This window comes from Neltuma alba, unplaced genomic scaffold (assembly GCF_004799145.2).
Source record: "Neltuma alba isolate B1F8T4 unplaced genomic scaffold, ASM479914v2 tig00013081_pilon, whole genome shotgun sequence".
Classification (NCBI taxonomy): Eukaryota; Viridiplantae; Streptophyta; class Magnoliopsida; order Fabales; family Fabaceae; genus Neltuma; species Neltuma alba.
The window spans coordinates 615,220-629,776 of NW_021637411.1; the positions used below are offsets into that span (position 1 = coordinate 615,220).

The 14,557-nt window shown below is 37.0% G+C and overlaps 2 protein-coding genes across 4 annotated transcripts; both read right to left on the bottom strand.

The window, feature by feature from the left end:
• Positions 1-1,561: 1,561 nt before the first annotated feature.
• On the bottom strand, positions 1,562-3,923 carry LOC114734154 (uncharacterized). Its single transcript, XM_028921700.1, has 2 exons — positions 3,693-3,923; positions 1,562-2,007 (listed from the first exon to the last, which is right to left on the bottom strand). Exons 1-2 carry the CDS (start codon positions 3,899-3,901, stop codon positions 1,650-1,652), a joined length of 567 nt encoding a protein of 188 aa, XP_028777533.1. The 5' UTR covers positions 3,902-3,923; the 3' UTR covers positions 1,562-1,649.
• Positions 3,924-5,179: 1,256 nt separating this feature from the next.
• On the bottom strand, positions 5,180-10,908 carry LOC114734213 (uncharacterized). 3 transcript variants are annotated; one of them, XM_028921774.1, is made up of 11 exons: positions 10,780-10,906; positions 10,227-10,461; positions 10,002-10,126; positions 9,526-9,634; positions 9,397-9,436; positions 8,266-8,355; positions 8,055-8,154; positions 7,820-7,959; positions 7,067-7,169; positions 6,033-6,703; positions 5,180-5,910 (listed from the first exon to the last, which is right to left on the bottom strand). In XM_028921774.1, the coding sequence occupies exons 2-11, from the start codon at positions 10,360-10,362 to the stop codon at positions 5,622-5,624; spliced, it is 1,803 nt and encodes a 600-aa protein (XP_028777607.1). In that variant the 5' UTR covers positions 10,363-10,461; positions 10,780-10,906; the 3' UTR covers positions 5,180-5,621. The 3 variants fall into 3 exon arrangements, with proteins under 3 accessions (XP_028777607.1, XP_028777606.1, XP_028777608.1); XM_028921773.1 differs by having other exon boundaries at positions 10,666-10,906; XM_028921775.1 differs by having other exon boundaries at positions 5,795-5,882; positions 10,666-10,908.
• Between the last annotated feature and the right edge of the window lie 3,649 nt (positions 10,909-14,557).

The following is a 14,557-nucleotide window of genomic DNA, read 5'->3' on the forward strand; positions in this document are numbered from 1 at the left end:
TCAAAATACGCGTGCCAAAGCCTCGAGCTAATCGGACGGCTCCTAAAGATGCCCCGGTTTAAGTAAACGGCACAGATTTTATTTGTTCTTTTTCTAATGAAACTCAGCTTCATAGTTGAATTGATTCCTACAAAGTTGCCGGGTCGGTCATATGTGAGGGCTCAGAGGCACTAGCATGCACCAAACAGCCGGCCGCCGGCCGCCGTTTACACCTGTTCAATATGCATATTTATTTACGTTTAACTTTTAACTTTTAATATTGTATTATATGTTTTCAACTTTTCATTGCTCTACCGGCTTATCTGCATATTCTCGTTGGAGCTTAAGTTCAAATACTCTTTCTTCTTTGCAGTACGTCGTGGACGAATATTTCTATTTTCGGAGTGATTAACGTTTCACTTCATTAGAGAATTAGCTAAAAAGATGAGTTAACATTCCCTACCCGGTGATGAGGTTGCCTGGGGCCTAGTCCAACATATAAGTTTCTCCCTTGTTAGATCAGATGAGTAGTGAACCACACTATGGCTGCAATGAACTGTTCTATTTTCTGCTGTCAGACACGGTTGGACCTCGTAAAAGGATATATTTTAATTCCTGATTTAAAATGACAATTTTAATCTCTTAATTAATCAGTCAACCAGAGGATAGACGTTTAAAGTCCTGCCTGTTAGAAATAAACGTGTGTAATTTAATGAAACTGGTCCCTTTTATTTAGCAAATTGGCTAGCCGTCCCATTCAATTCAATAACCCAAAACGCAATTTGGCATCTTTTATTTGCCATGCTCGATTTTCAACGCTGTAATTATCAAAGTTATTTATTTCTTTTTCGGGAGTGTTTGGCAACCTCCAAACCATGATTTCAGAAGCACTTTTCCGTAAAACGAGGTAAATTCCTCTACATATTTATTTCGTAAACCATAAAAACACTTCTAAAATTATAGTTTGGTTTATATCCAAACACTCCCTTCATCTAAATATAAAATAACGCTTTTAGATAAAACGAAATTTTATGAGAGAGAAGATAAGAGGTGCCACCCCAACTTGCATTGGCGATTCAGAAATACAATGGTGCTCGCGCTTGGAAGCAACTGATTGATTCCGTAACAGGAGAGGGAAGAAGACTTGACTGCATGCACTTATTTCTTGTGGGATCAAATTCCCACCAAATAGATCAGAGGAATCGCCCATCATGACCACCACTTCCTGATTAAAGTCCAAACCCCTCAGAAACGTGTTTATCGGTATCCCATTTTTAAAATCTATAATCTTGCACGTCTTTACCATAACATTAAAAATCTATGAACACTCCTATTCAGGCTCCTTGAGCACGATATTTGACCCAATCTTTTCTCCGCCTTTAAGAAAAGTACAGACACAATCGTCTGGAAAATTCGGGGCAAGCTGTGATGCCCAATCCACATTTTTTAGGGAAACAGATAGGAACTTGGAAGATGCTCATTCAAAAAGTCGGAAACCTAATTCCTATACGAAATCAGTGGCCAGACAAGCAAGGAAAATGTGAAAAATCAACGCAGAAGAAACATGTTATTGGAATATTCTTGTATAGTCTGCGCTTCCACAGTCCACTATCAAACACTAAGCATATCCGAGAGGCCGACATGTATTAATATTACGTCAGTGGCTCTATTCAAACATCCTGAGCCAATCCAGATAGATCGGCATCTATTGATCCGTACTCTTTGGGTTTGGGTTTAGACGAGGCTTCCTGTCGAGGAAATTCTTCAATAGGTATCCCCTTCTTCATGGAGGAGGATGAGTCCCCATCAAATATTCGTGGAGCCCTTGTAAACACATCAAAGAAGCCATTGCTCATTTCTTCAGCTGCTTCGAAAAAACGACTGACGCCTCCAAAGAAGTTGCGTTCAAGGGCCTCAATGTCACTTTGCAGCCCTGGTGATCCAAACATGAATGACCCTCCCCTCTGAACCGCATCAGTGACATCTTCTTCAGTAAACTCCTTGTTCGATTGAATTACTTCAACAGGCCTGGGAAGAGAGGTAACAGAGAAGGCCATAAGAACAAGATTAATTAAAACCCTTCAAGTAAGAGTAAACCTACCAAGAGAAAAGACCAAACAAAAGGAAGCAAGAGATACGACACAAGTTCCAACTGTTATTCCTGTTTTGCACAGAACCTAATGCAAGAAACTAAAATCAACCCTTTAGAACATCTAAGCAAACTTATACTAGAGAAGGTAAGCTCTAAAAGCTTAGGCTGCTCAGCCATCCAACATCATCTTAGGACTAATTTATCACCTGAAAACTAATGTGACCATTAATAATACATGATATTACTATGCCTAAAGATTCGAGGCCACATGATAACAGACGTAAGGTCTCAATACAGATATGAAAGTCAAAACATAAATACGCCCCGAGCATCTATTTCAATGAGAACTAAAATTTGAGAACACGAAAATCTGACGCTGAGCAATGCCAACTTAACAACTGAATTTGTTAATTTTTTTTATTTATAGATATTCCTTGAGTAATATTTTGAAATAATTATTATGCAAATAAATGGTTTTTTGTTATATGTTAAGTTTTTTTTGGTAAGTAGTTGACCCAAATTAAACAATTAATAAACCCACACCTACTAACGGGTAAAATCAAACATGCTACACTGCGCAGAACACCTTCACCTGTAATGTCCCCTCTTGACATCCAACCTTGAGGGTGGTGTAGTTAGCATGATTAAATCCACATTCATCCCTAGACTACGTGAGGCTAGCCAGAGAGCTAGCCTTTCCTTATCTGTAAGACGTATAAGGTTTAACCTCTGAGTCATTCACCATCCCTTCCTGAATATTCATCAATATGTTGCTACTATGGTCTCTGATAGCATCCATAATGCTCACAACATCACCCCCCCCCTCCCCCACAAAAGGAAGGGTAGGCCCCTCAAACGACTCTAACATCTCTACTTCAATGAATATTGAGTGTGATGTTAACTAAGCACAGGAAGCTTTCCCTCAACTTTTGATCTTCAGCAGATTCCGTCACCATATTTCACATATATGTTCCGGAAGGAGATTAGACAGAAATCTCACTGCTTCTATTTGTTACCAAGGGAAACATTATTAGAACTCATTTCTACCCAACTCTTTTCTCATACAGTATTTTGCTTTACTCATAAGCCGCAATAGCAATGTGCACCACTTAAACCATCGGATTGCACGTTCACAACTCTAGCAGTGGGATTTCAATGGTATACACGCTGATATTTCTCGTTTTAGGCAAAGAAGTCGGGTAATATAGCTACTCTGCTATGTAGCTTCAAAGCCAGCTTTCAACTAGGCCATGGCAAGATAATATACAACCAAAATGTTTCTAGTCCAGAATTCTCAAGTGCAAAATGTTATTCTTGTTCATAAAAAGGAAGGTTCAAAAATGTCAAGGAGTCCATACCATGAATAAAATTTCATCCATTTGTACTTCATAGTATGTCCTAGAAGAAAAAGAAACGAAGAAAATTACGCTACCACAATGTAAACGTTGCTATAAGCGCCGGTGAAAATTCTTTTCCAATGGAGCAAAATAATTCGTTCGCAAGAATTGGCACCAGAGACAAAGGAAGAAACACCGACTCACCATAATACCTCAGCGGAGCATCCTCAAATGCAACAGAACTGAAATAGAGACCCTAAGGCGGGAGAAACAAAAGAACTTACTTTCCAATACAATCCCTGAGGACCTCTTCTGTTTTCTCGCACTTCCTGACGAATCTTCCAGGTTCGACCTCCTCTGTTCTGCACTGGGATTTCACAACCTTTCTGGTGGAACAACGATCCTGGGTAGGAGAGTCAGATCTCCCAAATTCGCTAATGTCACGCGAAGACATTTGTTGGCCGTCATCATCGTCTCTCCAAATCCATCCCATTATCAAATCCCTTTAGCGATCGCAAAATAGCAATTCCTCAAGATTTCAACCACAACTCACGGTTAGGCTACAGGCTCAATGTTTGGTTCGTTCGGTGGTTTTTTTCTTATTTATATCGAGGCCCTCTTAGCTTTCTCACCAAGGAAGCAAACGGAAGCCCAAGTCCACGTGGCTCTAGGATCGTTCATCTCCTTTCCTCCATTTGTTTGGCACCTTCACGAACTCGCGGTCAATTGAGATAAGCCACTTGAAAAAATAAAAGGAAAATATTGCAATAAATGTTTTAATTAACTGTCGAGGGGAAAATATATTTTCACCAGTTTTTGTAATGATTTGGAATTAGAGAATAAATAGTTTGCTAAGGTTGGTTCGGAAGAACATTTTTTCCCTAAATTTTAAAGAGTAAATACTTTTCATTGGTTTTTGGGTAACTAACTAATGGTATTAAAAATAAATAGTTTTAGAAGGTCAGTTTCGAGAGAATAATTTTTCAGAGAAGATTTTCATGACAAAAAGAAGAAATAATTTCGTATTGCTCAAGCTTCAAAAGAATATTAGGCCCAAAAAAGGTTCGAAAGAATGTTATTTCTCCCAAACTTCATAAATATTTTTCATTGATTTTTTAACCATTCTTAATAGTATTTAAAAAATAGTTTTTGGAAGGTTATAATATCAAGAGAATGGTTTTTACAAAGGAAAAAAATAAATAAATCTCTTTCACTAAATGATGACGCAAGAGCAGGTATCAAGTTTCGAATTATTGCTTCAAACAGTATTACTTTCAACAAGAAGAAACTTGTACCTAACAACAACAAAAAAGAAAGGAAAAATTCTTTGGAACTACACTTGTACAAAACCCTAGAATGAGGTCAAGCCATTCAGTGTTTAAACATATGTGAACTGCTATCTTTAGTTCTTAATATAAGAGCTTATTTGACATCTATTTTAGTATTAAATATAAGACTATAGTTTAGTTTCTCATATCTATCTATCTGTTTTCTAAAGTAATCTTTATAATAATAATAGTTTCAATCAATACATTTAATTAACAAAAATATTTTTAAAAAAACAACACACATGTATTACAAATAACTAATTTAATGAGTTTTTTTAATCTACTCAAATTAATCAATTAGTTCTTAAAAAAGACAGGAGAACTACCTTTAAATGCGTCTTCGGCCCAAACTCATTGGGATAACCAGTGGCGCAAAAACCCAGGACCATCTGGGGGCAGAAGTCCCAAAACAAAACATGCTCCACGTGGCGGGAAGGGGGAGGGAAAGCAATATTGCATATTAAAATTTCTGCATTTACCCTCGACTGCAAGGCACAGTTTATTTCTTCTTATACGCAGCATCCGTGTATATTACAGAATACAGATATAGGTTGAATGGTTAATGAATAGCCTAATGTTACATATATGGCAAATGGTATTTTGAACGGAAAATATTATTCAAGGAAAACAAAGGAAAGAACCTCTATGGCATGTATAACTAACCACCATAATGTTACAATACCCGCATCAACGATTCCGACTCAAAGGGAGAAGTTTGAACCCGACGTTCCCCTTCCGGCCCAAAGAGGAAAACAAAGGGAAGAACCTCTATGGCATATTTAAGGGCAAGTTGACGACCAAAAGGGAAGAACCTCTAAGGAAAAAGTTCGGGCCCTAAATGCTCGAATACCAAGTTGACAAGAAGCCCGAAATTACCCGATTTTCTCATCTGCTGCTCTTGGCGATCGAACTTTTCCCTCTTAATAAGGGCAGAAAACAACAGTGTTGATGCTTTTTCAGCCCGCTTGACTTCTTCGGCTGATCAGAAGACATATCTTGGATTGCATCCACATCTGATTGCTCGTTACTGTCCAGCGTTTTTAGGTCCAAAGTTGGGGTCTTTGTTGCCCCCTTTTCTGAGGAACATATAGGCACTGAAACATTCTGCTCTGGAGAAGCTGGTACTACTTTGTTGTAGTTTACTTCCTTTAAATTAGAATTTGTGCCTGTACGCCTGTAACCGGGAAAAAAAAAAAAAAAAGAATCAGATTGTTAATTAAATGTTACTATTTATCATTAACATTCTGGCTATTTGGCTCACACTAACACAATCAGTACACAATCACTAATAATCACCTTAAGCTGTGAATGTCAGGGTTATTCCCAAGTGCTTCTTGAGTATTTTCCTCCAGAATCTCTTCGTTTAATACTTTGACAGTACTAACCTCATTTTTGGAACACAATTGACCAGGTTTTGAGGAATATGTATAAAGTTTGTCATCCTTTTGTTTGGACGGAGACTCTTTACAGGTGAAGTTGAAGCTGGGAGAGGGCTGGAAGGAATGAAATCCATATTCTCGAACAGCTGAAATGGCCTCCTCTAATGTTTCAAGAGCCTGCTCTACCTCTGCTCTGATATGTACATTCTTTTTGCCCTTTAACTGACTCGCATTAACTTCATTAATTCGAATATGTTCTACTTTCTCGTCATCCTCTTCAATGCGCTCAGTTTCTTCACTATCTGCCTCCACAATCTCAACATGTGCATTGCTACTGTCCAGTGCTGTTCCATTCATTGATGTGAAGTCATCAGCATGATAGTTGCCCTTATCCCCCTGAGACACATCTTTTGTATCATCTTGCTTACTTTCAATAACTTCTTCGGCTCGGATAATGTCTACACCTTGGGCATCCGTAGACTTCTTTGACCCATTAATAACATATAGAGCTTCACGAAGTCTCGAATATAATGGCTCCCCCAAAGCCTTAATAAATCCTTCATCATGGTCCATCATCGAAGCCACTGCCTGTAGCAAAAACATGGGTTGCATAATGTGCCGAGATGGTTAAAATTTTTTTTTTTGGGGGGGGGGGGACATAACGGGAATGCTAGGATGTTTATATACACGAGCAAGCAGAAAATGACAACCGGACCCAATATTCAGATGAACCACAGCATTTAAAATCCTATATTCTAAAGGCCGTGAGCTCAGTAGGCATGACAAATCCAACAATGTAACTTATGACAAAAGAACCCACGGGATTCATAAATAGGTTTCATTTCTGGATCAAAGAATGAGTCAGCTCATTATTGTATGAAAGGAAGCAAAAACGAATAAATCTTCATTGAAAGCCATATAAAGGACACAAATACAAAAAGAATCTTCAACCTTCTTGTAAAGTCTGAAGCCACTGCCAATGAGCTGTCTTGAGATGAAGTTGATAAGTGATGGAGGTACAATATCCAACTTTATATCCATGTTTGCTATCGTCCTACAAAATTTGATAGACCTGAATCAGCTTTTCCAATCAAAATTTTTCTGTGCCACCGTTTTTTACTTTTCCCCACATGAAGTTAGAAAAGCATGCCCATACTTAGTCTAATCTCATTGAATATAAAGCGAGTTTGATAGCCACATAAAAGCAAGATAAGAAACAATACCATTGAGAACCAGTAAAGTCAATCAGAAAAACCAATCAAGCAAGGTGACCATATCGAACAAACAACCAAAATATATGATCAGAGTGAGAACAATCCAAATTCCCCAACTGATCCCCAAACCCAAGCCTAAGAAGCATCAAATAGCCGAAATTTTGTTACTGCCTAACCCAAGACGGACTAGAAATTGATTTAGGACCTCACTGTTGAAAACAATCTTAAACTCTTCATACCTCAGCCACATTCTAAAAGTGTTTTAACTCTAGATATATTCATTTGCCAATTTATGAGCAAAGTAACCAGCTCACAAAAGCTGTAAATAAAGAAATAAAACCTAGTATATTAAATCTCGTTATGCATATGAAATTATTCTTTATTTTGCCTCTTTTTTAAATCCAGCAGATCCTGTAGGGTCTAAAATTGACTCTGCCAAGCGACTGTTTCGCTCGTTTAGTTCCATATCCAAAATATATATCAAACTCACCGAAAATAACTTCTTTCTGATGTCACCTTTTGCAAAGCAAAACCTCCCACCACATCAATCCTAACCACATCGTTTGCTTCAGGAATTGCATCGTTGTTGAAACCATAAAGTTGCCCATTGAAGCTCTTTGAATCAGGAATCTGAAACCAAATCCATCATAGTTATTGAAGCTCAGATCTGGATTTGAATTAACTAAAAAAAGAAATTAAAGAAGAAAGAATGTCCACGAAACTACCGTATTTATAATGACAACAATTAAGTCATCCTGGAAGTACTCAAACAGATAATAGTGCATGACAGCCTCCCTTGTGGAAAGTGGCCATGAAAGCTTCACCCTTTCTTCCGACATTTCAAGTAAAATAAGCATTAGAAAGTGAACATCTATGGTATAATAGACGGCAAGTGAATTTTTAAAAAAGAAAGGTCAACAGTGACAAGAAATCAACCTTATTAGAGATAATTGTTCCCCAATCCGGACCCTCTGCAAACACTCACTCACCACGATTTTGAAAGTGGGAACAGTAAACTGAGGCCACCTGAGAAATGAAAAAAGTGACATGGCTGTTAGCTTTTTTACTTACTGTTTCCATCTCTGGTCCAATAAAAGTTGACAACATCATGGAAGTGAAATTAAAAAACTTCAACCTCTTAGGTTAAAAATGCACCCAGCTTAAAAGGTCAATGAGATATTCATATAGGTAAAAAGTACTCCTTATCCAACCACAGAATCCTTCCCCTCATCGGTAAAAACAACTGTCCAATCATTACCTAGATTCAAATCATTTATGACTACACAGCAAGATAGCACCATACTACAGAGATGAATTTGCTAAATTCCTCTCCGAAATTGATCATATCAACTAGCAGAAAGCCCCACATATTGAAGTGCAACCTAACCTACCACTCGAATGGCCCACACCTTATGTTGATCACTCTTCAAATTCGAGAGTACACATTTTCCATCATCAGTCATAACACAGTTAATCAAATTTTACAAGAATGAGAGAAAAGGAAAACATAGAGACAACATTGGAAAACTTCAACCTCTTTGCTTGAAAAATGCACCAAACTTAAAGAATCAACGACATTTTCACATTGGTAAAAGGCATGGGGTATTCAACTATAGAATATTTTCTTTTTAGTGAAAACAGATATACAATTACTCCTCCGGTCCTAAATATAAGACCCTTATACACAAGGGTCTTACATTTAGAACCGGAGGAGTATTACTTAAATTATTTATACAGTATACAACAACTTCTGGAATCACATCATAACAGAAATAAATTCTCTCAATTCTCTCCAAAATCAACTTTGGAGAGAGTCCTAGACGTTCATATGAAGCCTACCACGTGATTGGGCCCTATACACTCTACATCTATCTTTCCAAAATTGAGAAGATCCATTTCTCATCATAGCATAAATAATCAAATGACGAAGTTAAGATATCTTGAATCTCTGTAACTCAATGATATTCCAAAAGGTATAAATGGAAGCAGTTATTTTCATTAAGTATAACCCCCACACTTGTGCAAAAATTCATCAAAAGCATAAATATGACAAAGCACGATACCCACCATTTCTTGTAAAGGGGTGTCTCCCATGACATACATAAACCTGCAAGAACGAATAGAACTCGTTAAATTTTATACACTGCATTCAAAGTGGCTGCTGTCAAAAATTTCTGTTGCACCAGTATAACTCACAAACATCTACAGGGCCATCAACGTAGCCTTCAGCTAGCAATGTATGAAACGGAGTTCCCTCTGGTCCTTCACGATACATAACACGAAACTCTTCATTATCCTGCTTCAACTGAAGGGAGAAGAATGGAAACGAGTGTCAAGGATTTTATTGGAAAACTCATGAATCTACCATCCAAAGCATAATCAGAGTTCATAAGATAAATTTCATAGAAATAGCATCAATTCATTGAATTCTCAGCAAGGGGGTACTTCAAGACCAAAACCACTAAACCAAAGGTCAGGTCTCTCATCAGTTACGAACTCTTTAATTTTCCCAAAAATTAAAAAAGTCATTCATTCTTCATATACATATAAAAAACAAAAACGAAGAAGACGAAGAAGATCGAACTAGAGGAAAGGAACATTATTTGGCAACGGGAAGAGGTTTAACCAAGCAAAAACAACTTGAAGAGTACTGCACAGAGTAGATAACATACTTTCCAATCCGCGCGCGATGTTTTAGATCTGTCACTACCATCGGCAGAAACACTCCTCAACATATCAAGAAACTTGGACACTTCTGCGGCCCTGGTCTCCACTGCTTCCTCGTCGTACTCATATCCTGTATAAAACAAATATGATTGAAGACAAATTTAATAAACCGATATAATATTTGCAATGCTGCTTGGATAATTTGAAATTCAATAAAAGAATATAGTAACCTTCTATTTCTTGTCCTGAAGAACGTAATTGCCTTTTGACAAGGGCTTTTAGCGGCTCCTCGTTTCTCAGATCAGGTGAGGAAAGTGTCTTGTCCAGCCTCTCCCTATATTGCACAATCTTTCGTTTCTTTTCCATCTTCACATCAACAAGGAAAGTTGAGAGAGCCCCGTCTCAAAAGTCATGTATAAAACTGAGGCTAGAGCAATTAATTGGTTTTTGAATCACCGACTAAACCTACAGCCATAAAAAGTTCAATGCAAGGATGAGAATAGCATTTAAGAATCATAACGAGCATAAATTTCCGGTAAAATTGACTGACTAAAATCAAATTAATAGTTCAAAGTTAGTATACATAATTTCGAAGGCAAGCAGATAATAAAGGAGATCATCGAAGCTAAATTCAAAGCTAAACAAAGCTTGAGATATCATGGAACCCACGTGAAGGCCACGCGTAATTGCTCGGAACCCACCACCATGAATGCTTCGGTAGATGTCTTCTTAGTCGTTGTGAAGAGATTACAGAACCCAGAATCAAAGATACGAAATACCCACCGACAAATGCCGATCACCACTGCGAGGAGACAGCTAGAGTTCCCAGACGGAAGGGGAACGTGGGGTTTAAACTTCTCTCTTTGACCATGAAAGAAACCGGATTGGAGGCAACAAGAAAAGCCCCGAATGAATACAGGAAGACAAGGGCGTTAAATTAAATTAAATAGATAAGAACAAATAATCGTTCTGGGGAATACGAAAGTAATTGTGTGCTTCGGAATTAGGTTGCGCTAAGTGGAAGCTGAAAGCGTCAGAGTCAGACGGGACCACGCAAGAGCGACGAAGGAAGGAACATTCAAAAGGTTAAAATACTGGTATCGAGAAAGCCTCAAGTGAGCCAACAGAATGGTCTTATATCTAGGCAGTAATAAAAATGTTTGGGAGTTTGTGAAGAAGGAAGAAAGGTGAGCTGCTTTTTCATCCCTCCCAAATCCAATCCCAGCTGATTTACTGATTCGTCGGGAAGGGAGAAGGCATGTGAATTGTCTTCACTGATAATCACGCAAAGAGCAATCGCTGATTTCCGCCCGTCTGCTTCAGCGGATTGCGAAAGGATGCCGGCATGCCGCTAGATTCATTCCATCTGGATTTGGTATCGTACTAAATCGGGTTATTTCCGGTAAGTTGCCGTATAAAGGAGATACTCTCATACCTCTACCAACAGAAAAACTGAAAAAGGTTGTTTCAAGTAATTCCGCGTGTAATCGAGTAATGGGGACGCAAGATAAGAAAATGCTCCAAATCTGCACGCAATTTAAACTTCTATTTATTTTGTAAAGCACAAGAAAAAGGTAACTCTGTCACCTCGTATTTGGCCAGCAGCCCAGCATAGATTTATCACCTGATGAATGATGATAGAGGTGTGTATATATATATTGGGACCGTCCAATGTATTATGGGCTACGAGTTTAATTGTTGACAACTAAATAAGCTATACTTGGATTGAGTGCCAAATGGCAAGAAATGGGTAGAAAATTCACACTGAAACACTCAAACAAATTAGTTGATAATATTGGCTCAGCATCGAATGTTCATAATAATGATACATTTGACGTCTAAATTGGGGACCCAACTACACGCGCATGATCCAACACGTCCTCCTTCCTCGTCGTATATAATGTCGTCTTCTTGTTGGCGCCAGAGATCATGCTAATGAAAAAGTAAATCCAAAATTATGGAATACAAAGCACGCCTTAAGATTAAGAATACAAAAGCAAAACTGCCAAAACAAAGGTAAACTGTGAAAACAAAACATAACAACTAGAATATTCTCAATAAAATACTACCACCGGCCAATTACACTATAAACTATATATTATACTCCAAATACTTCAAATCCTCAATCCAAAGAATGGACAAAGAGGGGATGAGGGCGTTAAAACCCATTCTAAAGAACACATTCCCTTTAGTTCTAACTTCTGGAAATCCACTCAAAAGTAGTAATAACTGTTTGGTGATTGACCAATATTAGCTAAGTTATCCACAATGGCTAAGCAATCACATGCTGGGCAAAAAGACCCTGTGCCAAGCAGCTTCAACCAGAGGGAGACTAACAAAACACGACCCCTAACATAACTGGGCAATCATCAAATCCGGGCACGACCCATCTCGGATCACCTACTGTCTTATAGAAGATCTGTCTGCAAACCAACCATGCCAGCAAAACACATACCTCGTAGCTAGGCCCAGGCTCATTAGATTGTGAACAAGGAAGTACAATGAACGAGACTCATATGAATACACCAGATTAGGCCCTCAGGGAGGATAAAGAAACTAAGCATGGAGTTATTAAACCTCATGTATGTACGAAACATTGAAAACAAGAATAATGAGTATGATTGGAATTTAAAAATATATATTAAAAAGTGTTTGGTATAAGAAATTGATTATTACTTAGGGTTAGACAAATGTGTACATATAGGATTAGAAAATATCACGAGAGAGGTAGTATATAACAAGAAATTACTTGTGTTAAACACTATTTAATAGTTTTTCTCAATCTCAATTCTAATTTTCATCCCTCATTTTTAATACTTAGCATCAAACATTTAATAAATTATGTTGATAAAAATCTCAAAATTTGAGGGTGGTCGCGTGAATACAATTATAATACCATTCCGGTTTCAATATAAGACGTGTAACATGATATTTCATGCAATGGATTAGATTGACAAAATTTTTCATGTTTACTCTTATTAAAGTTTTATTTCTTTTTATATTTATAGATCCTTATCATATTTCTCAATTTTTTCTCTTCTTCCAATAAAAATAAAATTGAAAAATAAACATTACATATATTACAAATAACTTATATTTAGAACGAAAATTTTCTCCTATAAGTGACTCACATTTAAGTAATTAAAAAAGGAACCGAAGAGAAGAAGAGAGAAAATTTTTTAATAAACTCAATTTAAGTAATTAAAAAATTAGTATTATAATTTTTTTTATGGGAAGGGTTATAAAATTTTAATAAAGAGAAGATGTAAAATAAAAGAGTAACAAAATTAATTAAAAAATTTTAACCCTAATTTTTAAATCCAACTCATTTAACATTTTATTCTCCCCTTTTCCCCTTCTCTTCCCCACACACCAAACGAACGGTGAGTGGCAATTGGCAGCGAAGGGAAGACTCGGGAGAAAAAAATCACAGCAGGATGCTACGTAATACTCTTCCGGTTCTTAATATAATACCTAATTGTTGAGTTGGTTTTAGTTTTAAATATAAGACACATTTATCATATTTATCAATTTTCTCTAAATTACCCCTATAGATGTTCCCTCAACCATAATCAAGTAGAAGAGGGAGAGAATGTATTAAGAAAGATGAGTATAGTGTTTTAGAAAAAACATGTCACATTTTTTATAATTAACTAACTTACCTAACTTCCCTAATATAATCAAATTAGTTAAATGAGTCTTATATTAAGGATCAGAGGAGTAAATGGAATCGATATGTAATTAATATATATCCGTACCCGTGACCATGGCAATTAATAAAGCAAGATATCCAGTTGAAAGTTGAGAAGCAGAACAAATGCAGTACGAGTATCTCACCAAACACTTTGTTAGTTAGGAATTAGGAATTAAGACTAAAATCTCAATCTCCGTCTACCATCTGAACTGCCACCCAAGCAAGTGGGGGATGCCTGGCTCATGTCTTGTGTTTTTGCGGAATGGCACGAACTGAATCGTCCTCGTCGATTTATTAATTAAATGAAATGGGACCCTACACACATACTGACAGGGCCCCAGTTTCTGGTTTTCAGTCTATTCACTGCCTTTTTAACGATTTGATTACACTCCGTCAAACTAATTCAATTAGCAGTTCCCTTGGTGCAGTGCCCACTGGACGTGTTTTGCGCACAATAGTCAATAAACTAATATATTCATATTTTCGAAATTATTCATAGTGAATCAAAGCACGATAAAGGATACTACGGGTACTTTGCATTCAAAACAGCACCTAAGGAGTATTTAATTTCGACGTAAAGCAAGTTCCGTAATGATCAGCCAAACGCTATTTTAATTACTTATTTGTTTTTAAAAACTGTTGTATAAAGTTTTACAATATTTTCTTAATTTTAAAAGTAGATAAAATCTATAAAAACATAATTATTCTGAGAAGCTACCTGAGTATCTTCTGAAATTAATCACCCGCGGTAAACAAGAGAGAATGTGATAAAAATATGAAAAGATACAGAAATGTCATCAAATTTAAAAATTATTGAAAAATCAATTATTTTTATGTGAATGTAGGTGTACAGAGATATCATAAAAT